This window comes from Cryptomeria japonica, chromosome 9 (genome assembly GCF_030272615.1).
Source record: "Cryptomeria japonica chromosome 9, Sugi_1.0, whole genome shotgun sequence".
NCBI classification, from domain to species: Eukaryota; Viridiplantae; Streptophyta; class Pinopsida; order Cupressales; family Cupressaceae; genus Cryptomeria; species Cryptomeria japonica.
The window spans coordinates 17,253,232-17,276,140 of NC_081413.1; the positions used below are offsets into that span (position 1 = coordinate 17,253,232).

Below are 22,909 nucleotides of genomic sequence, written 5' to 3' on the forward strand. Positions count from 1 at the left end.
TATGATACCATGAAAGGAAATACAAAAAAAAGGAAAGAAAAAAAAAATCCAAATAAGTTTATTGATGAAGTAAATGTTACCAAGAGAAATGTAAAAACTTTGGAGCAATCACCCAAATGTGAAGGAGGCACAAGAACTTTTGAAAGGGGAAAAACAAAGAAAACCCCGTGTTATTATGAATGAGGCAATGCCTAAAATGAAAGAGAGAGAGCAAGAAGCTCTTAACAATATTGTCATTAAGAATGTTGATGATTTATAGCTTCAGTCGGATAAAATTAAATGTTAAATTGGCCCAAGGCCTTCAACATTTAATTATATATATCATTATGTTATTTATTATTATTATTGTTAAATTGATTAGATAATAATAATTATTACTATATTTAATTAATAACATTATTATGTAACTTCGTGTTTAGTTAGTGTTTCGATTCTTTAATGAGTCGGTATAGGTTTATCTAGCCACCTCTTCATGTTAAAGGGACACGACCCTTAAGGAAGTCCGGAGATATATTAGTGTGTAGATAATTGCGATACACAAAAAAAATTACATCTGTGCGAATTCTAGACTGTTGTGCATGAAGACCTTTGCACTTATATGCTATGTGAAGACCTCTGGGGTTATATGCTGCGATCAAGGTGATTAGCCTGCCAGGTGTGATCGGGTAAAGGCTGCGAGAGAATTATATATGATGTGTGCAATATATATATCCTACGATACATATATATATACTAAGTGCAATATATATATTGCAATATACATATTGTGAGAGCAAGAATAAATAATCAATTTATTTATTGAAGTTATCTAGCACATAAGAAATTAATTGATAACTTAAAGATATTGATATATATATTCAAATATTGCTCTGTATCTCTGTAGTTTTAATTCTGATCCATAAATTTAACAAAGAATAAATGAAAGAGGAGACATCTCTTAAATAGAGATGAGGAGAGGAGTTACAAAGTAACTCCCAAATCTATGAATGCCACCATTCATAAAATGTGTGTGCCGTGTGTCCACATCCTCTTAAGGAGGAAATCTAATATTCCTTAATAAAGGAAAATAAAAGAAATGACTTGTCCTCACACATGTACTAGAGGACGAATTACATGTAGGGATTCCAAAGGAATATCCCAAACTAAATACAAATAAGCCTAAGCCAAGTAAAGATTAAATATTCTAACACCAAGGTCTATAATAATATCTACCAATACTTGAAAGCTGTGATTATCATTTATATCAAATCCAAGGCAAAGACTCCTTCCAGCTAACAATCTCCAGTGATTTCTCCTTCTAATAACTCTCACACAACTTCTATTCGTGACCTGGACTTTGGCAGATGAGAAGACTCTTACGCAGCTTCTAATCTTTTGTGGCTTCCTTGATTTGGAGGGCGATTCTTTTTCTAAACTTGCGACCTCTATTTGAGTTGGAGCAACAACAAGCACTTTACTGAAACGTCTAACTTCAGGTCTCCATGTATTTTACAGCTCTGATACCATGTTGATTTGCGGTGTGCTCGATTAACCACGAGCAATGACACAACGTTGCCCTCCCAACCATAGACGATAAACTCTATCATCACCCCCAAGCACATCTTTCCTAAACTCAGTCTGGTATGTGTTATCACACTATTGTATGCTCTACTTTGAATAATTGTAGAGAGGGAACCAATCTTGTTTATACCCATATGTGGGTGACTCTTCACCAATGGGTTGACTCTATTCAAACCCACATGTCTTTCCTCAAGGGTGGCGGACTTTCCAAGTCGGCCCACTTAATAATAATATACTTTATTAACAAAGTGATTATATTAAACGACCCATACAAATATGTAAAGCCGAAAGGCGAATTACATATTTGATCGTAGTCGGCTAAGGATTACTACCGAAGCTACAATACCATCAACAACTCAAACTATGTACATTTTATGGATAAACAAGCTCAAGAATTTCATGGATACATAATTAACATAAAGCGTCCATCTAAGTGAATGGCCCCTTGGCATACATTGTCAACAACTTGGAAGAATATCAAAATATAGGGAAATCCTAGCTAAATTACCAGTTTGAGTGCTCTCTTTGATTGCCCTTCTCTTCCACTTCAACCCCTAATTTTTTTAGGTACCTCAATATGTTAAACTATTATTCATTGTTACTTAGGCTAAAGGATCTCACACTAGCACTTCAAAAAGAGATAAAACTTACTATTTACTCTAAGAGTGATGCATTTTGGTTATATGCCAAATACAAAATGTCTATATATGCTCAATTTTCACCGTGGTCAAGTAGGACTCTAGTAATCCCAACCTCGAGAAGATATATGAGTGCATTGCTAGCATGATTGGTGAAACAAAGGATACCATCCAATAGAGAGGCCCCACCTTGCAATGTTACAATTAACATGTCTAGTCTATCATTTAGTAGAGGCTGGAGAAGTCATCAATGCTCTATACCCAAGTGGTAGGCAAAAAAGCCTAGTAGAATTCTCCCCATGGGCGACAAGGAAGTGGAGATGGGAGGGTCTTCATGAACATCATTTCAAAAATTTACACTATAGAGGATTCCACATTGATCCAACACAAGCAGATTAGATTTTCTATAACCTGGGTTACATGGGTTCAACAAAGATAGATAGGGAAACTTTGGTGTAGGAGAATCTAATGAGTTAGTTGTAGTTGTATGGACTCTCATAATTGATATGCATAACGGGTATTCACCTCTTATCATGGGTTTGTAGTTCCTTTACTATCAAGAAACTAGGCTACATATAGTTTAATCCACTCTATCAAGGACAGCAAACTTATCTCTAGGAGAGTGGAGACGTGGTTGTACACAAGACAATCAAGGTTAAAGACACTTGGTCAACATGGTGGGATGTAGAGCTAGATGAGTCCAATACGTCCATTGATAAGGAATATGCCATGACATTTGCATAACACAGTGGGTTAGATTGTAGTTGTTGTTTGTGTGTGTTGATGTGTTCTAATGCACTATGCAACACAAAATAAAATACCAAAGGCACTCTATCCTCTCTTGATCAAAATCTCCTTAGATGCTAAATTATGTGATCAACTGAGATGACTCCAAGGTTTCTATTGTCAGGTCTTGATGCGTAGATAGCTCAATGGTTGATGTGATATTGCTGGAATCACAAGGGGGACTTACGTTGATACTTGAATGTTTGAATGCTGTAGAAAAGTGGAAATTTACTTGATTTGAAAAAGAGCAAAAGGAATAAAGGGTTTAGGAAGCTAGTCTAATCCTAGGAATGCAAGAGCAATGGACAATCTTTAGTGAAACTCAACTAGACTTTTCTTTGCCATGCAAAGCAACGAGTCCACAAAATTTAGTGCGATCTTCTAAGGTAAGCATAATATGTTCAAATCACTACCAACAACACGAATACCATCAAGATGATGCATATCAATAAACAAAATAGCAATTGAAGTTGAGCTCGAATAAGAAGGGTCTAGTTGACTACGCATGGCACTTTACAATCAACAAAATGCTAGTGGTATGGATATATGAATTTCACCATTGATCATGCACAACGTTCTTCCATTCATTTAAACAACATGAAAACATAATTAGAAGTAGAGACCATGCAAATGTTGAATCAACACTTAAAGTTCACCATATCTTCCATGAAATTAACATGCTTCTTGCAACAAAGTTTTGGCAGCAATCTCCTTTTCTCCTACTCTACTCTAGTCCTAATGATCTAATGGTTGTCTACATTCTATCACTCTACTGTTAACCTTTACAAATGAGAAAACTGAGCCTTATATAGATAGCTCTTTACAATGAGTGGCTCAGATTGATTCACAAATCAATGGTCAAAATCTTACAATAAAACCCTAATTAGGGTTTGTTACAACAACTCCCTTTCGGCCAATGAGAAAATTACATTTAATTTGACATATGTTTCATATTGAATGTGAACCAATAGAAAATGAGGTTAGGTATCTTGAATTTTGTGCCTCCACTGAGTGAGTCAAGTGCATTGCATCCGGACATCTTGACTTGGAATCCTTTGATTGGTGGAATGATGATTGCGGTGCCACCTCAGCTTGCACTTGTAGACTTGATACGTCATCAGGGAGTGTTGATACCTTGGGTAGTATCTTTTGATACTCGACATCTCCAAATTTCTCAATGTGATGATGATGGGACATATTCCCAAATTGTATCATCTAAGCATGGCCAAGTGAACTTTCTAACTTTGCTTAGCTCTTCCATCGCCTTAGGAATTAAAATTGTTTCCTCTTAATTATCTTCCTTGCCTCAATATTTCTTTCTTTCATATTTCATCATCATCCTTTTTATACCTTGGATGTACTTGACCTTGACCTTTGGATTTGGAAATCCAAGGTCGTTGTAATTGTAGCTTTCATTTGCACTATCTTCCTTTGTCATCACCTTGAACATGCTGATCTATGCACTTGCATTGTTGAGTTCTTTCACTAAATTCTTTGCTTTACACATGCCGTTGAGTCTTTGTCTTGAATTCCTTCTAATTGCATTGTTTGGAACTTGACCTTTTGTTGTTGTTGAAACGCGCTTCCATCATTCTCCATCTTTGATGCAATCATCTCTGTCCAAAAGGAGGAAAACACCTTGAATTAAAATAGTGTATGAAACCCTGAGTGAAATGTAAGAAAACTAGAGTTTAAAATCATTCTTTCCTGATTCATATTGAGCACTTTCATAATAATCAGAACTCAAAAGGTCGCAAACGAATTTTATTCATCAAGAGTTCTCAAGAAAAGAGCTTTATAAACCTGTCCAAAACCCTAGCAATAAACTGAAAATTAAATCTCAGACCTGGAAATGCCTTAAAAAGTTCTGGAAATGAGGTTTTCATTTCTGGTAAATACTCAGTTTGATGAGGAAAAGCTTGAATTTGGATGTGAATTACTGATTTTTTTTCCTCACAAATTCATTTCTTCTTAGGTCTGATCTGAATGCAGATGACTAATTTAGTATTTGTCCTTACAAAAATTTCTTTTTTGATTTTGGTTCTCCTTTCTTTCTGCTGAGATTTGTTCCTTAATTTTGCAATTTATTTGCTAACTCCTGCTCCCCTTTTCATTCTGCGACCTGAATGTGAACAGACTTGATTCACATTCAATCCTTCTTGGAAATCTGATTTGCCTGGTCAAATTCGAACACCTGATGTGACTGATCTGCTGACTTTATCTCTGTTCTGCAATTAATTTCACTTGGATCTGCACCTCCTGAATTTGCCTTTGGAGTTAAAAAAAACTGAAAAGGAATCTTTTTCTTTTCCCAATTTCCCACAAACAAATTCAGATTAATTCATTAATCTGAGAGAAGCATGTTTCTTACTTGATATAAGCAGAAGCATTTTAGAATTTCCACAAGCATAAAAATCAATAATTCTTGATTCAAATGTTCAGCAATGGAGAACATAAGGAGAGCACTTCACTTTAAGGTCAAACTGAAAAACATGTTAAAAGTTTGATACACACATGCTGATGTAGAACTGTCAGTTTCCCACGATGTTGATTTTCCTTGCAATAGAGGAATGGCTCCCAAAGCAATGAACTAAAACCTGGTGATTTAGCTAATTAAGCAGGAAAGCTTTTCTAATCCAGGAGTTTGAGACTGTTTTAATTGTTGATGACGGTTTGGCTATGCAAGTGGTTGATTGTGTCATCTCATCTTTTGTCATTGTCACAATAAAATATTTCAATCCTTTTTGAAATCTCTACGTGATACAAATGATTTAATTCTTGTCAGCATTATTTGTCATTTGTGCACTTTACTCTGTGTGGATACATCTTTACTCAAATGTTGACCATATATAATATTTTTATTTATGACATGTACAGAACTGCAACAGTATGGTGGAACTTTCCATGGTGACAGTGAATTTGGAGTTATGAGTGACACAAAACCTAGCAGCAACAACTTTACTGCATCTTATTCAGAGCCAGCAGGATTTGGTTACGTGAATGATTCTTCTGCTGCATATGTCCCAGATGGAAATGTATCAGTATCTGGTTTTATATCTACTGAAGCAAGCGTGCCCCCAAATAACACCTATCAAGAAATAAAGGCACACACATATCAAAATCCTCAAGAGGTTGGTACTATGATTTCTGCATACAATAGATACACTTCACCACCAAGCGAATGGGAAAAGTCTGGCTCAAGTGTTAGGTCAGAGGTTAATAACAGTGAGATGTATGGTCAAGCAACACGGCAAGGGTCTTGGGTGTCTCATTATCATATGAATGATTTAAATTCTCAAAGGGAGGAGGATCCTAGTAGTTCTATTTACTCAAAGAGTCAATTGCATCAAAAGGATACTGTGCCATTCTTCAGAGGTGCCACAAGGAATGATTATCAGGCAGAAGTGAGCGTGGGAAAGAGACATCATGAGGAGTTGGATTCTGTACCTTTAAGAAATGCAGAAGACAATTTACATGGCATGCAGGGAAAGATTGATTATTATTCTCAGGGCTATGGATATGATGATCAGCAAACTGAGCCTTACAGTTGGAGTGGGGGTTTGTAACAGCTATAACATTTGCCTGCATGGTATTCATTCTATACTCCCTTTTGACTCTGTTATGATGTAAATGTTTTTTGAGATCTTTATGTCCATTTATCTTGCATTAATTCTCATCTTCTTGGAGGAGAACATGGCATTTGAACTGATACTGAGATTGGATACCTGGTCTGCCTATGCAATATCCGTCATACTCATTGCTCTCCTATTTTGCAAACTATAAAATTTAGGTCATCATAGATTAGGTTGTCAGATAAGATATCAAGGTTTTAATGTTCTGTAAGTGCAATAATACATCAAATAAGTGCAAGTATCTTCATGTTAACCAAATGTTAAATTGGAGCATTTTAGAGGTGCACTATATGCCTTGCCCAGCCAGGTATGGGTGGGAAATGAATACTTCAGCGGGCATGATGTGTAAATTGAGACAGATATTAAGTTGAAGTTTGCCTCAATTAATGGCTATTTGAAGATGGCCCATAAAGTTGTGTTGTATACACAGCCAATTGTGGATACCTTTGACTTGAGTTGACACCCATTTTTACATCCATGAGGGTGCTAGCTGGCACATTTTGATCTAGATATAATTTGGTTTTCAGATGTGGTTTACCTATACCATCTTTGTGAAATTTGTGTCATTCTCACAAGTTGCATGGAATATTTCACTTAAATTTCTGCTAGATTCAATTTAATTTTGTTTGTTGCTGTCACTTTTAAACCACTTAGCATATTAATCAATAGTGATTTATACTTTGTAGAAGCGCATTTGCATCTCTCTTTTTGCATTTTGAGCGTGGTGCTTGCAATTGGCTTAAGCTAAACACTATAAATGAGGGATTTTACTTATATACCTTACAAGGTAGTAGCTTTTCTGAGAAAAGTTTTATTCAATGTTAATTAGTTTGTAATCTTCTTAGGCATGGCAATGTATCACAAGGAGAGGAATGCCTGAGAAGGCATACCAATGAAGACAAGATACTTTCCAAATGCTTTTACTGAGATAGAGGATTCCAAACCTTTGAAAGATGAGCATTTCTGTTTTGGTCAATTTCCAGACACCTGTGATGGCAATTGTCGTTCATGCATTCTTGAATCTTTTTCATTTTTCTCTGTGATGTGAGAGTGCTTGATTTCTTGCTAAATTGCTGCTATCTGTCACGCCCTTATCTATTTCTGTTACATGAGATTATACTTGTTTCTTCCCATTATTTGGCAAATATTATCTTTTATGGTCAAGATGATTTGTGCCTATTTACATGTTTTCATTCTGGTCTGATATACTGATGGTATGCAGCTCTTGGATATTATGTTCTGTATGATCTTTTAAGAAAAATTTGAAGACAGATACCTTTTTAAGGTGCTTCTCACATTTTCCACATCTCGTCTTTAATAATGTTTTTTATTTTCTCCCAATTCTTTTTATCAGGAGAAATTCCAGCTTTTTATCGAAAGATATACAGCTGGATGCTGTGAATGCCCATATTCAAGCTATATGGCTATTTAGGCTTTTCTTGTTGTTTGAATTTTCATAGGTAACAGCTGATTACAATTGTATGTTGATGACCCATGGGCTGCTTGGTAACTAGCGTTCATTGTGGTAATGAGTTAAATTTATTATCTTAGATTGCTATATTTTTTTTCCTTAATGTTGAATTTTAGGGAATGTTTCATGTATTTGATGCAGGAGCACCTAGAGTTTAGTTGTTATGTCAGTTAGAGGTTTGAGTCTTACAAGTTAGGGGTCGTGTCATTCTGATTCAATAAGGTCTATGGAGACCATTTGTAATGTCATTTCATGTTTTCAGGTCTGTATGTCAGATTTGGAGTCATATTTTGCAAATCTGTAAAAGTTGTCCAATGTTGTCATTGGGATGAGTTATACCGATAACGTGTCATTGCTGTAAAAAGTTGTCATAGTGGTCATCGGGATAGTTATCCCGATCAAATGTCATTGTTGTTAAAAAAAGTTGTCAAAGGGGTCATCAGGATAGTTATCCCGATAAAAGTGTCATCAGGATAGTTATTACTATCGGGATTGCTAAAACCAGTTTAGCCGACTTTGCAGGGCTATTGCGATAGGCCTTCAACTGTCTCAATCGGTATAGCTATACTGAAATCAGTGACATCAGGATAGGTTGTTCTATCGGGATTACTAGAAATTGTCACTCCGTCTTTATGTCTTATTCCGATGGGTGGTCAAGAGGTCTTGTTCGGAATTGCTATTCATTCCGATATCGGTTCTCCAGCGTTGATTTAGCGGTTCAGAATTGTTATTCTGATGTTTGTGTTAAATTTTGATTTTTCAAATCTGATAGTCGAACAGTCATGCAGTCCAACGGTCATGGCGGGAAAGTGCAAACTTGGTATAAATTGTATAGCAACATTGGAAAACGGATTCGGAAGGAGTAATATGAGGATTTGAATTTCTGAAATCTAATTCGGTAACATAGTTTGAAAATTTTGAAATCATTGGCATCGTATTGGAAGTTCATTTCATTTTTTTGTAATTAATCTGTTTCCTGTACTTACATGTCGTCGTATGAATTCAAATTGGTTGGTCAGTTATATGTATGGTTAAACATTGAATTACCTTCCAGTTGCCGCTGATCTGAGTTTCGAATTCGTTGCGAAGAAGAAGTTTAGCCGTTTGCACACGGTGATCTGGTTAGCAGGGTAATTAGGATTTTTAACCACATTTTGACAATTCTCCCTCTCTGTATTGCATCAGTATTGGTGCACACTGACAAATGTACGGTTTCTTTAGGTGCTAATACAACTATAAGCATGCACAGGAAAATGTAGAGATCCTTCCGATTATTTTAATTGTAATGTCCCCTACTAGGTTATGCCTTCTTTAACCATAATTAATCTATTTCCATATACTTATGACTTAAACTAGATTGAGTAAGAATCAAGTCTATCTTAACATGAAACGAATCTGTGATATTTTATTTTTCTTTAGTCTATCAAGTACTTGCTAATTAGTCTTGTTCAGATTCATTTATAAATCATTTACATATTAATTAATTACTTGTTATATGAATTATCAGTTCCAAAAGATATTAATTATAATTATTATATTAATATCTATTGTCATATCAATATCTATATTTATAACCCAAATATTATTCCTAATTCTGATATGAGTATATGTATTATGTATACATAATAGTAAATGAATTAAATAATGTTACCAATAATTTATATATTTATTAATTACCAATTCTATAAATTATTAATTACTACCCCTGCTTGAAAATATTAGTTATTAATATATCTAGGGGCTGGTAAGAGGACAGACAGATCTGACGCATAACAGATCTGGTCTGCCACTGTTATGGAATTAAATAATAGTATTCTACAGTATTGCAGTTTATGTTAATATTGTTATTAAATTCTATATACAAACATTATCGGGCCTCATATATGAAGCATACTTAATGAATAAAATTTCAATGAATTAGAATTAATCTTTATCTATATTCTGATTAATTGTTCTCAATGTTTAGAGTGTGCTCAGTCCCATATCTTACCATGTTTTATTTATATTAATTTGCTGTGATTCTGTAAATCTGATTAAAGTTATTATTTTAGTTCTGGGAACATACAGTGATTAAAATTATCATTATCATGCTGTGAACATATAGTAATACTATGAGTTTAATTAAAGCTATTATCTTTATACTGTGAACTTATAGTATAGTGGTTCATACCTGCTGTCTCCCTTACGGGTAGGGAGTTACCTCTCATGCCTGTGTGAATGCCTTCCCAAGGCCATTGAACTCCCTCTTGTGTTTCTCCTTTCCTGTCGTGGCATTCCTTTTTCTTCCTATTTCCCCCAAACGTATGCCCCCTTCAAATGATTATTGATGCCATTTAATTATAATATCAATGCTGAGATTGGAGGAGTGGTGACTCTACATCGCACCCTTACTATAAAACTCTTCTTCGCACTCCTTATGGTTAACTATTCAATAATTTTTTAGACGTTAATCTTAGACCTCTCTTTGGCGGCGATATTGGTATTTGCTTAGTTGAGTTGATCGACTAAGACTTAACTAATGATTTTATCATTCTTTATAACATGATATGTAATCTGCTTACTTGCTGATCGTCGTAACATTTACTTGTAGCAATTATGATTGTTTGTTGCTGATTGGTAAGTATATCACTGTAGACATTGAATCCACATCATGATATCGATAATGTCATATTTGTCACTAAGGATTACTAGTTGTAATCTTTGACCATGAATTGCTGACAATAAATTTAAACAAATCGCCGCATAAGTCACATGGGGGTGTCGCTGTTCTGGTATGGGCCTCATAATATGATTGTTATTCCAGAATTGATTATTTAGAAAACATAATCCCTAAATTTTCTTTGATTACTGACTTTGATAATTACATAGCTTGTTTATAGAATCAGTCCTACTTAGTAGACATCGACTTCTTCCAAATTAGTGCCACAGTGGTCATGGTTTAGTCATGAATATGTATCTTCAGAATATTATCATTAATGAATATTAAATAATAATATTAATAAATAAACAAGTATTCAATAATTTCAATTAATCTTTCATTAATAAATATTATATTAATTACTAATTAGTAATAACTATTTTATTTAGGTTTTATATATACAATGATTAGGGAGGGGACATGACAGTCCGCCCTACCCGAAATTGCTTGTCCTCAAGCAATTGACAAATTCCTCAAACTGAGTCACCTCCTAATACAAGGTATGTGTATGCATATATGAAGATACAAAGCATACATGAAATATACACACAATACACGTAAGGTCACGAGGCATGAAATCTGAATACATGCAAGGAATGAAGCTTGAGGCATTCAAAAGTATGTAAGACAGGGAAGGTATGAAGTAATACACACGAAGTCATGTAAATACATGCACGACTTGAAGTATACATGGAAGACTTAGAGCATGGACATAAGTAATGCATGTAGCAATAATACACGTAAAATATGAAGCGTACACGTCACATGGAGGTGCAAAACATGTATATGAAACACACACAGAGTAAACACTCTATGCACAGACCCAATATTTCAAGCATACACATGAATACATAAGACATGAGTCATACATATGAATACACATAAGGTGTAAATCCAAAGCATATAAGGTAAGAAGCATCTACATAAATCATGGAGTATACACATGCATATACACAAGGTGTGAAGCATATGTGTAATATAAGTGAATATAATTAAGGCATGCAACATACAAGTGAAATACATGTAACACGTGGATCATATAGTGCATAAGCATGAGTCTATTTGCATGCTAACAAATTCTCTTAAGTCATGAAGCATATATGTGAGTGTATGTGGTTATGAGAGAGGCACTTATGTAGAACAAGCATACACTAGATCGGATGTAAAGCATACATGATACATACACTTAGAGGATGCACATGGGGTCGGCATTCTGAAAACACATCAGCATGCTTCTTTAGGTGCTAATACAACTATGAAGCATGCACAGGAAAATGTAGAGATCTTTCAGATTACTTTATTTCATGAGCATGGTTCTTTTGTGAAAGTGAAAGAGGGAGGAGGGATGGAAGATATGGATTTCATTGTCTTCCTTGCTAGTCACATTTACTTTTGGAAGTTGTTTATAAAGATAAAATGTATATACCTTTACCTTCATACACATGTAGGGAAAAGCAGGATTTAGTTTTTGAACAAATATATAGGTACCAACCGATTAAACTAGGGTCATTGCTATGATTAACTTAAGCTATTATTTATCAAGAGTGCTGGCTATACATAAATTGCCAAATCAAACAATAGAATACAAGATTTAAAGTACTTAAGCAATTGGTTTGCACAAGTTTTTTCAAGAATGGGCTTGTAGTCCAATGCAAAGACTAACTAAACACAGTTACCAAAGAGAGTATCTTAGTGTTACAAGTGCGGTTGCCGTTGCACCAAAAGATTGACCTGTTAATGCTCGATACAACCACTAGACTTATAGAATCCACAAGGGGTGGTTAAGCCTTGCCAAATACCCAAGCACTGCACTGCACAGTACAAGGAGACCAAGGGCGCACACCTTGCAACAATCCCCCCCCCCACCACAAGCGAGGGGTTTGAACTTGTGACTAAGCTCTGGTACCACTTGTTACAAGTGTGGTTGCTGTTGCACCAAAAGATCGATCTGTTAATGCCCTATACAACCACTAAACTCATAGAATCCACAGGAGGCGGCTAAACCATGTCACAAACCCGAGCGCTGCACTGCACAGCACAAGGAGACCAAGGGCTCACACCTTGCAACACTTAGCTGATTCTTTATCATAGTATTCTTCACCAGATTACAAGATTCTGATAAAGTTGACGCTTCTGATTTTAGCTGACTGGTGAAATCCACCAAATAGAAAACCTGAAGTTTAAGTTTTCCTTTGTTTGCCTGCTCTGATGGATCACCTTCTTGATGGAGAACCCAATCTTTTGGCCAGATTTTGTAGATCTTGTATAGCTTTTACTTACTGTGCTTTGCTTTTCAATAGTTGTTTTTTGGTACTGAAACGAACCAACTGAATCTAATAATTTCAAGATCAAATATTGTCTGAAATGTCTGATTTCCATTTTTTTGCAAACAAGAAAAAGCTGGTTGATAAATGAACTTTATTGATAAGTAGCACAAAACTTTGCTCTAATGCTCCTATATAAAGTACAGGGAATGCTCTCCTGTGAGCCACTCCCTTTTGTGAAGATATATCACATAAATTTGCATAAGAATCATTTCTAACAACAATTTTTGCCATGCTTAAAGAAAAGTAATCCCTCTCCTATGATGAGACATGCTCCTAGAGAGATGTTTCTGTCAAAAGATAACTAACCTATTATTCCTTAATTATTCCAATTGAATTTTTGGCATTGCATAGCTTCATTCGCATTTCATTTATCAGTCTTTGGCTGTTGCAGGGCTTTATTCTGATTTACTTGAATGGATTTATGATTTATTCTCATTCTATTTTCTTAGAATAATGTCATCTGTTGTTCTAACTTATCTTTTCAGGATAACTTATAAGTTATGCTCTGTTGATATGTAGCATACTTCGTGTCAAAAGTCCTAGTGAAACATGTTGGGTTTGTTACAAGCCTGCACCTCTGGATTTGGTTGGTACTCTGTCAAGTTATAGAATGAAGGGTACTAGGGTTGGTCAGGTCCCTTTTTAAACACAACTTGAATAGAGGCATTTTTCTTATGGACTAGTTAATACATAAGATGCATATTCCTAGCTTTTTCTCTTTCACAGGGCCATTTATCTGCAAGACAAAAATTGGGTGCTTTACAACTGAAATGATGCATCCTTCATCTACTTGTCCAATTGCAAGACAGAATGATGCGAGGGACTTGGATTGACAATGTACATCATTAAAAATCAACACTTCGCTAGTTATAAACTTACAAGCAGATGGATGATAACATTTGCCATATACATCGCATTATCATTACAGTTGCATTAAATCCTTGTAACCTAAACTTCTAAGTGCATTAGATGTGCTGTGTTTATCCAGCTAATCTCTTACAAACCAATTTGCTAGGGTAAGAGTGTTGGATATTTGGCCGTTTGTTCTTCTTTAATTCATTACTGCTGGATCTCTATCAGTGACAACTACATGATGGGAGATTTAACTGCAAGCATGGAGTATATTCTTGTAGAACCACAACGTAACTTGAGAACAACTTCATCTGAAATAATATATATTGGTATCAAAGATGATTTATTACAGACAAAGCCTGGATTTGAATCTATGTCGATGCTCCTTTAATAAACCGTCATGCTATTTTGATCCATTTTTTAAGGATAGCTTATGCTTTGTTTGTATATAGCATTCTTCCGTGTCAAGAGTCCTAGTGAAGCATAGTGGGGTCATTACAAGTTTGCTTCTCTTGGTATAGTTGGGCCTGTGTCAATTAAAAGAATGAAGGATACTCGGGTATGCCAGGTTCCTTTTTAAGAGATGGCTTCAATGAAGAGACTTTTCCATTGCGTCAGATATTGTATAACATTTATATTTCCTAGCTACATGTCATTTATCTTCAAGACAAAAATGAAATGTTGACAATTGAAATGATGTATTCTTCATCTACTTGTCAAATTATAATGTAAACAATGTTGAGGGTCTTGGATTTCCAACTATCACCATTGAACTCAACACTCTGTAGTTTTGAGCAAAGAAATGACAGCATTTGCTGCACACATCACTTTCTATTATGATCACATCGAATCTTTGTGCACGTAGACTCATAAGTGCATTAGATGTTCCTTGTTTATACAGTTAACTTCTCAAAAACTATTTGTTCTAGGGCCAGAGTGTTTTTTATTTGCCTTTCTGTTTTTGTTTAATAAATTTATCGCTATTGGATTACCTTCAGTAATAATTAGAAGGCTAAACTTCTAGCTGCAAGGATGGAGCATGTTCTCAGTAGAACCATAACCTAACTTGAGGACAATTTTATCTGCATCAAACAGCTGGATTTTCTGCTAACAACAGAGGCAACTTAAAATATGATTACTAATGGTATAAAATTTGTTTGGTTTGAATGCATGTTGATACTCCTCTAATAAACTAGTGTTTATTTTGGCCCAGTTTTATGGGATAACTTGCGCTTTTTTCAACAATGACAACTTCAAAGATGATTTTAAATGTATGTTGATATTCATTGAGTAAACTTAAATTTATTAATTCAAACCATCCTTTTGGAATAACTTTTGCCTTGTTTATACGTTATAATTCTCCCATGTCAAGAGTCTTAGCAAAACATACCCAGCTTATTACAACTTTGTCCCTCTTGATTTGGTTGGGCCTCTAAATTTAAGAGACAACTTTGACAGATACATCTTTCCATTGCATGAGATATTGTATGAAAACCATATTTCCTAGCATTCTATCCACTATCTACAAGGATTTATCTTCAAGACAAAATTTAGATTCTTTACCATTTGAAATGATTCAAATTAAATTACTGTATCCAGTTACTGTGCAAATGTAATGTCCCCTACTAGGAGGCTGCCAATTCCCAATGATTAACATACATCACTACTCATTATTTTTGCCTTTACAATAATTACACAAACTAGGTAACTATGTTTGCTCTCAACCGTGGATGGGGATTTACTTGTCTAGGGCACGATGACACCACCTCCATAATGCAGCCCAGATTTCAGGAATATCATTCCATTCACCCTTGGGGCTCATAATGCAGCCCAGCTTTCAGGATCATCAGTCCATTCACCCTTGGGGCTCATCTATTTTTGGGATGGATTTACTCTGCCTCTCCCTAACAACACCACGCCTCTCCTTGGGGAAGAATTAGAAATGATTAAGCAATTAGGCTATGAGTATACTAACTTCTCATGTATTAAGTATGACTGTCATACATATTGCAGTCTATATTAATATTACTACTAAATTCTGCATAAGAACATTATCAGGCTTCATATGTTAAGCATACATATTAAGCACATCCCCGTGCATACCACCAAGTACAGAGATGTTACTGCTTGTAACTTAATAAGCAGTTCTGATCTGATCTGATCGATGGTAATGTCACTGGATGCTTTGATTCCTTTCTTTTATCTCTCAATGCGAGGGAGAGGTCATACCTTTTCATCATTTATGCCCTTTGGCAAGAGACACACCCTTTCCACCACTATAACATTTTGAAAGAGTGCAATTCTTCATCATATCTGCCCTTTGAAAGGGACACAACGTTTCATGATCAGATCTGCACTTCTGATTCCCAAATTATCCCCTCTCAAATGAGGTTCTCTTCTCCCCTTTCTATCTCATGTTCGAGGGAGTCACAACTTTTCATTGCATGTCTTTTGATCATTCATTAACTTAATTAAATTTTAATTACATTTAATTATATTCTTTTATATTTATATTTATATTTTATTTTTATTCTTCTGAATTTAAATATTATTATTATTCTTTACCATTAAATTCTATTTCAAAAGGGGGGACATTACAGCAAACAATAATGGGAGTGTCGTGTATTGTCAATTTGTACTGTCCATATATTTCATTGTTATTATTACAATTACGTCATTCCTTGCACACCTAGACTTCCAACTGCTCTAGGTGTTTTTTGTTTATACATTTAATCTCTTTCAAATTTATTTGCTATGACTGTATTGGGTGTTTGCCTCATGTTTTTCTTTAGTAATTTCTTCACTCTTGGATTACAATTAACAACAACTACAAGGTGAGACATTTAGCCACAAGAATGGAGCATTAACTAGAGAACGCTTTTATTTGCAGTAATATATGTGTTTGCTTGGACTATATACATGATTTCCAATGTATAAGATATGCAGATTTGATAGTATCTTAATACTCAATCTAAATTCCAATGAAATGTTTGATCTTCAAAAGAAAAATTGATTAAATTCATAAGCTCATAAATACCTAAGGCCAATGCTTCGACAAAGCTCACTCCCAACTTAATAAATTTTCTATAATGTAAGGATTTACATATATCAGATTTTTTTGATTGTGGGTTTTATGCACTTTTTCAGGAATCCTAGCTTCCAATGCATGAGTTACTAAGTTACTTTCACAAAGTTTGAAAAGCAACTTACAAAATAAAAAATGCATTTACAACAGTATCATATGCTTCTACATTGATTTCTTGAAGAAGCAAAGAAGGAGAAAGGGTAAGAAGAAAGAAAGACTTGATCAATAGAAACCATTCTTAATAATTGGAACTACTTTCAGGTTTTATAAGCCATTATTCGCATACATGCTAGAATTTGAATATAACAGAAATAATGGTGAGCCCCAATTTGACGTATGATTTAATACCATCAAATGGATTAAGCCTAAAATGGCAGTAGTGAAAATTCCCTATGATAAAATTTCATAAACATTCTTTGCTCTTTTTTTTTCAAACAATTAGTTCCTCTCAATTTTTTGAATTTCTGTGCCCTCGTATTTGCTCCCGATCTTCTTTGACTGGGTTGCTAGGCCAAATATCATAGTGATTCTTTCAACATGTCGAGGAAAGATAACTTTGAAGCTCTTCAACATTGCACAATCCCTCTGTTGGAGCTTGTTAACCTATGCTACAGAAGGCACCATAAAATATAAAGCTAAGGTGTTAAACCCTAATTGTGAGAGATGTACTTTTATAATGTATTTCTAAATAGACTGTAGGTGTTTGTTCAATGAACGTTTTGCTGCTCAAGATTTGTTTTCACGCCTATAATAGCTTCTACCAGTACATCAGATTGCACAGTGAAAGTAAACTGAAAGGAGGAGTTCACCTTAAATTCTGCAATTGCACAGTTTTGAAGAGAGAAATTTTAAGTCGTTTTAATATTTACAACTTCATTCTTCAAGTTGTGCATGGTCACTAGAACCAGAACATCTTTTGCAATTCCATTTAGACATCACTAATTAAGTAATCTGGAAACGTGAGTAGCTGGTGTGGTGCCTTGGTCAATTTAGTGTGAAGAACTTGTACCTGTTACTTCAGTGCGTAATCTTTTCCATTTCTTCATCAAAAGTCTCCCTGCATTACTTATGCAGGGACTTTAGCTCTGACCTTGGTTCAATTGGTCCATCTTTCTTTTCCAAGACTCAATTCAGTATGCTCCTTTGTGGTAGTCATGAACATATGACCTTGTTTAATCCCTCATATGTAGTTACGCTTTCGCATTTATTCAAGTAGGTTTCTTAGGGGTTTGTGCAATATTTGAGGCGAAAACATCTTGCACAGAGACTTGACATCCTTGGAAAGTTGCATGACAAAACCCCAAGAAAATTTAGTATGCAAATAAAGCAACTACGTTTTTTCACCTCTACCGTTGTTGTGAAGGTTCCCCTTCCTCTTCAGATTGATTTGGAATATGAGGAATCCCAATTTTGCCCAAATACATTACTTACTCTCCTTCATTCAATGCCTATTCTTTAAAGTGCTCAGAATGATTTGGGATATACCGTAGCACTTGCCAAGAGGCAATATCCTTTTCCCTTTATCTTAGCTATCACCTCCTGGTCATCTTTCGTTTGTCCATATGCCACACTAGTTTTAGAAGTTTGAGATGATCACGAGGTCTAATACTGTCTCACTGAATCAAAAGGCCATGATATCTCCTAATTTCACTTGGATAGTTTGGTATCTAAGGTATTCATGTTTGAGAATTATTGACAAATTGGGAAAAACCCCTAATCTTGGCTCAGATTTCCTGAAACTCCATGATAATATCGATAACATGCTTTCATTATTATAAGGTGCTTAGGAACATGTCGCAGAATTGAATGGGGTTTTGACAATGTCATCTTAAGCTTAGTTAATGAAAAGGTATCCCACGGAAACCAACTTTCGATCCTTTTATGTCTTCTTTTAATGCTGTAGGAATTTTGGGCATTTGAGAACTTGTGACTGCTCTGCGTTAAGGTGGAAATTGGTTAGATACCAAAGTGTAATCAGAGTGATATCTATGAGCATACTAGGGACTATATGCTATAAACATAACTTCTATACCAAAGTGTAACGAGGGTGATATTTATGACCATTTTAGGGACCATATACTATAAACACAACATCCATACCAAAGTGTAACCAGGGTGATATTTATGACCATATGGGGACCATATACTATATAGAATGTCCATAGTGGGATTTCAACTCAAAGTATATTATGTCAAATGACAAAGCACTACACAATGCATCTGTTAGACGTGAACACAAAATGTACGCCTTTGGCAACACTATTCAACTATTTCTCTTAATTGAATAAAATAATATCTACAAAAATTGAGGATTACATTCTATAGCAAAATAATATCGAGTAGTTGGAATGTTCCCTTGTCAAGCCTAGTTAGTTTGTGCTCCTCTAGGCTAATAGGTAATTGTAAAGGGGCTCCAAAGATCATGGAGAGTGTGGGGTCAGTTTTTCTTGGCATCGAGCTCAGTTGGCATTATAGACCACACTGAAGCTTTCAAAAGTGTTTTCTACTATCATTATCACACTGCTTCAATTATATCATGGGGTGATTTTGGATTTTGAAGTTTCGGCAAATTTTTTTGCAACTTGGGTGGATTATTTAAAATATACACTTAAGTTTCTTATGTTTAATGTTAAATTATTTACGTAAGTAATATATTTTATAAAGTTGCTTTATGTCCCCTCAAAGGGAAAAGTGAAGGAAGAATTGCACATCAAAGTCGTTTTAATAACTCAAAAAGGTTTTATTTATTTTTTGGTGGGAAATGAATTATTTTATAATTTTAAATTGGTTTTTTTCCTGCAAAGCTATAAAATGAGGTTGGGCGTTTCACTTGCATATATGTTATCGGATTGAACATGCGTGTTGTTCCTTGATCTTTTGAGGATAAAAACTCTCTTTAGATTTTTAGTTTTGGGTTTGAAAGATAAGCTCTTATCAGCTTGAAGTGGTTTTATGCAGGAATCATCGCTATTCTTTACATAGTTTTTAGAGTGAGCTTTTAGTATGAAGATTTTTTTGCAGTATTCTAAGTTTTAAGAATATATGATATGATTTGCTAATCTTTTTTGAGATTTTGGTGTGTTGTTGAGTGGTACTTGTTGGTCTTTTTATTGGCCATACAATTCTCATTTGTAGGTTATACAACCCATTTAGATGGTCGACTTGGTTGTTAGCAATTTGAAATTGACTTGGGGTTTGTGTAAGGTATTTTTAACAACATTTTGTCTTTGCTTGAGGAAATTTGAAGGTTGTTGGAATTCATATCTATTGGGTCACGCCTCTTACACAATGCACCTATAGGGTTGGCAATTTGTAGGTTGAAACACTCAGGTTTTGGAAACTTCTTCATCACCTTTGATTGTGCCTAGTCCAATTCTATCATTTTTAGGGATTTGTATGTAGGATAAATGCAGTTTGTTGTTGATGGGTTTGATAAAAAAGTGGTTCAAACCTATAAATTGCTATTCATTTGGTCATCTTGAGGCTAATTGTTAGTGCTTGGAATGTGTGAAGTTGTTGGGACTTCTTTGGGGGTGATCTATTCAAGATTGGTAGGAGTTTTGATGAATTCACATTGTCGTTTGACTTGCAACAAGTGTATTTTCAAATCGTCTACCTTAAGTCATTTTTAGATATGTGATACCTTATGCAACAACGTATATTATGATTACCAGACTTATTATGAACTTTTAGCTATATTTCGTAAGGTACAATTGTTATTATTGATCGAGTAAAACATATGGCCTTTTGTACATTTCTTGATGTGTAATTCAATTGATACAATGTTGCATCCTATATGTTATTTTGTATCAACAATTTCCAGAAATGTTACATCTTTGTTAATGTGTTTATGTCAATGCTTCATATTTGGCAAAATAAAATAAAATTGAGGGTGGTTATTATAGTGGTATTAGAGTTGGATATTTTGCTAGCTCATGCCTTTAATCCTATTATGTATCGGTAAAATTTCTTATAAGTGATTGAGAACTTTGTTACTACACTAGAGCAGAAAAAACTTGTTCCTCAAAACCCACATACCCTAGTTGAAGATCCTCTTTTCAGTAGTTCAAAAAGTACAAGAGGGTTTGACTACGAACAATGATAGTTCTTCACAATTCACAAACCATAGCTCACCTAGAAATATGACAAAAACAAAAAATGGAGGAGTTAGTTCAATTAGTCCAAATATTAGAGCAAAGAGGAAATTTGATGCTATGCTGGATATGATGTCAAAGATGTTAGTTAAGTTGAATCAAGGTACGTCTTAGGTTACTGCAGTGTAGAATAGTGAAACAATTTCATCAAATCAGCAAAACGCTAATGGAAAAATAATTGCAATAGTATTGGGTCTATTCCCAATCTACTTCAACCTACTTTCAAACATTAGGAGTATAGGGTGATAGTATAAATTAGTGTCACTTTTTATAAAATAATTGACCAATATAAATAAACATTTCCAACTTCAACCGCATAAAATGGCATTTATGTTTTGTATTTCAAAATGATGTAAATTTACACAGTGTAGAACTCTTGATGAGGTTTATACTTGTAATTAAAAAAATGATTGTGTTTTATTATAAATTTAAGGGCATAATTTGAATTGTTGAAATTTTTTGACAATTGAGGTTCAGTAATGTCACAAAAGAAGATCAAATAATATTATTTTTCCTTGATTTTTTATTTCTCAAATAAATAACTTCAATATCTAGTGCATGGAAAAAAAATAAAAATTTAATGAATATTTTTCTCATAATAACATTTTCGAGTCAAACATACTAGACAATCATAGTTTTCATATAACATCAATTTTATCTAACTTTTTAATGTCATTTTTAGATAAATTATACTCTTTTGGAGAGGATTCTCCTCTATGGTGAACCATATATTAATTAAAAAATTTGAATATGTTTTTTTTTTAAAATTTCAAATGAGCCTCATCTTTTATTTTAACATTCTAATGAATGCTAGTCTTTGTGGTTTTTTCACCTCAACACAAGGTATTCATCATCTCCATTCCTCTTCATCTTGTTGGTTGAGGCCTTGAGTAAATCCATCAAAGCAACTCATTCCTCTTCTTTGTGGCAAGGTGTGAGGATTTCCTCATTTCCAGAATCTTTTACCCATTGCCTTGTTGAAAACAACAACCTCTTTTTCAGCCAAGCTTCAATGGTAAAATCAAAGTCAATTAAAAATTTTCTTGATGATTATTTTGTTGCTACAAGATAGTTCATAAATAGAGAAATCTATTATCTTTTTCATGAACACCCCTTTTTTTATGAAATCTGTTAAAATCTTTGATCCAAGAGCATCTTCTCAGATTGTTGGGCTTCTTTGTTGAAATTCTTCCTTGTAAATATCTCGATTTACTCTTTTTTACAGGTAAAGAGAAGCATCTTTTTTGGGATAAAAGTGATTTCTACCATTTCTAGCAGAATTCTTACTTGGAAATTTAAATGGCTTCCTTTGGCAAGCAAATTGACTATGATAAAATTAGTCTTAGAGTGTAATTCCCATTTACCTCATGACGATCCTCAAGATGCCCAAGGGCCCACTACTGATTTGCAAAAAACTTTGAGGTCTTTCCTTTGGGTTGATAACTTGCGAACTAAGGATAAAATTTCATTGGTGCTTGGGACAAGATTTGTACTACTAAAGAGCTAGGTTGTGCAAGAATTAGAAACATGTTCATCCAAAATAGAGCGTTGGGAGCCAAAATGATTTGGTGCAAACTTTTAAGACATAAGTATTTAGATGGTTTGGAAAGGGAAAGGACCTTTACTTTGAAAAATCTGCCTGCTGGATCCAAAATGTGGAACTTAATGTTCTCCTACACAGATGTTCTTCTTCCACGCATCTCTTG

General features: G+C 34.6%; 1 protein-coding gene across 4 annotated transcripts in view; it reads left to right on the top strand.

Annotated features, from left to right (window-relative positions):
* Positions 1 to 17,496, top strand: part of LOC131050698 (uncharacterized) — a 43,566-nt gene extending 26,070 nt beyond the window's left edge. Inside the window, exons 3-4 of one of the 4 annotated variants that reach the window (XM_057984908.2) lie at positions 5,862 to 6,573; positions 17,112 to 17,496. In XM_057984908.2, the coding sequence (XP_057840891.2) occupies positions 5,862 to 6,550 (689 nt within the window). In that variant the 3' untranslated portion in view covers positions 6,551 to 6,573; positions 17,112 to 17,496. Of the gene's footprint in view, positions 1 to 5,861; positions 7,158 to 7,461; positions 7,901 to 17,111 lie in introns of those variants that run through there. The other 3 variants (XM_057984909.2, XM_057984910.2, XM_059211087.1) reach the window with 3 other exon arrangements.
* The last annotated feature ends 5,413 nt before the right edge of the window (positions 17,497 to 22,909 follow it).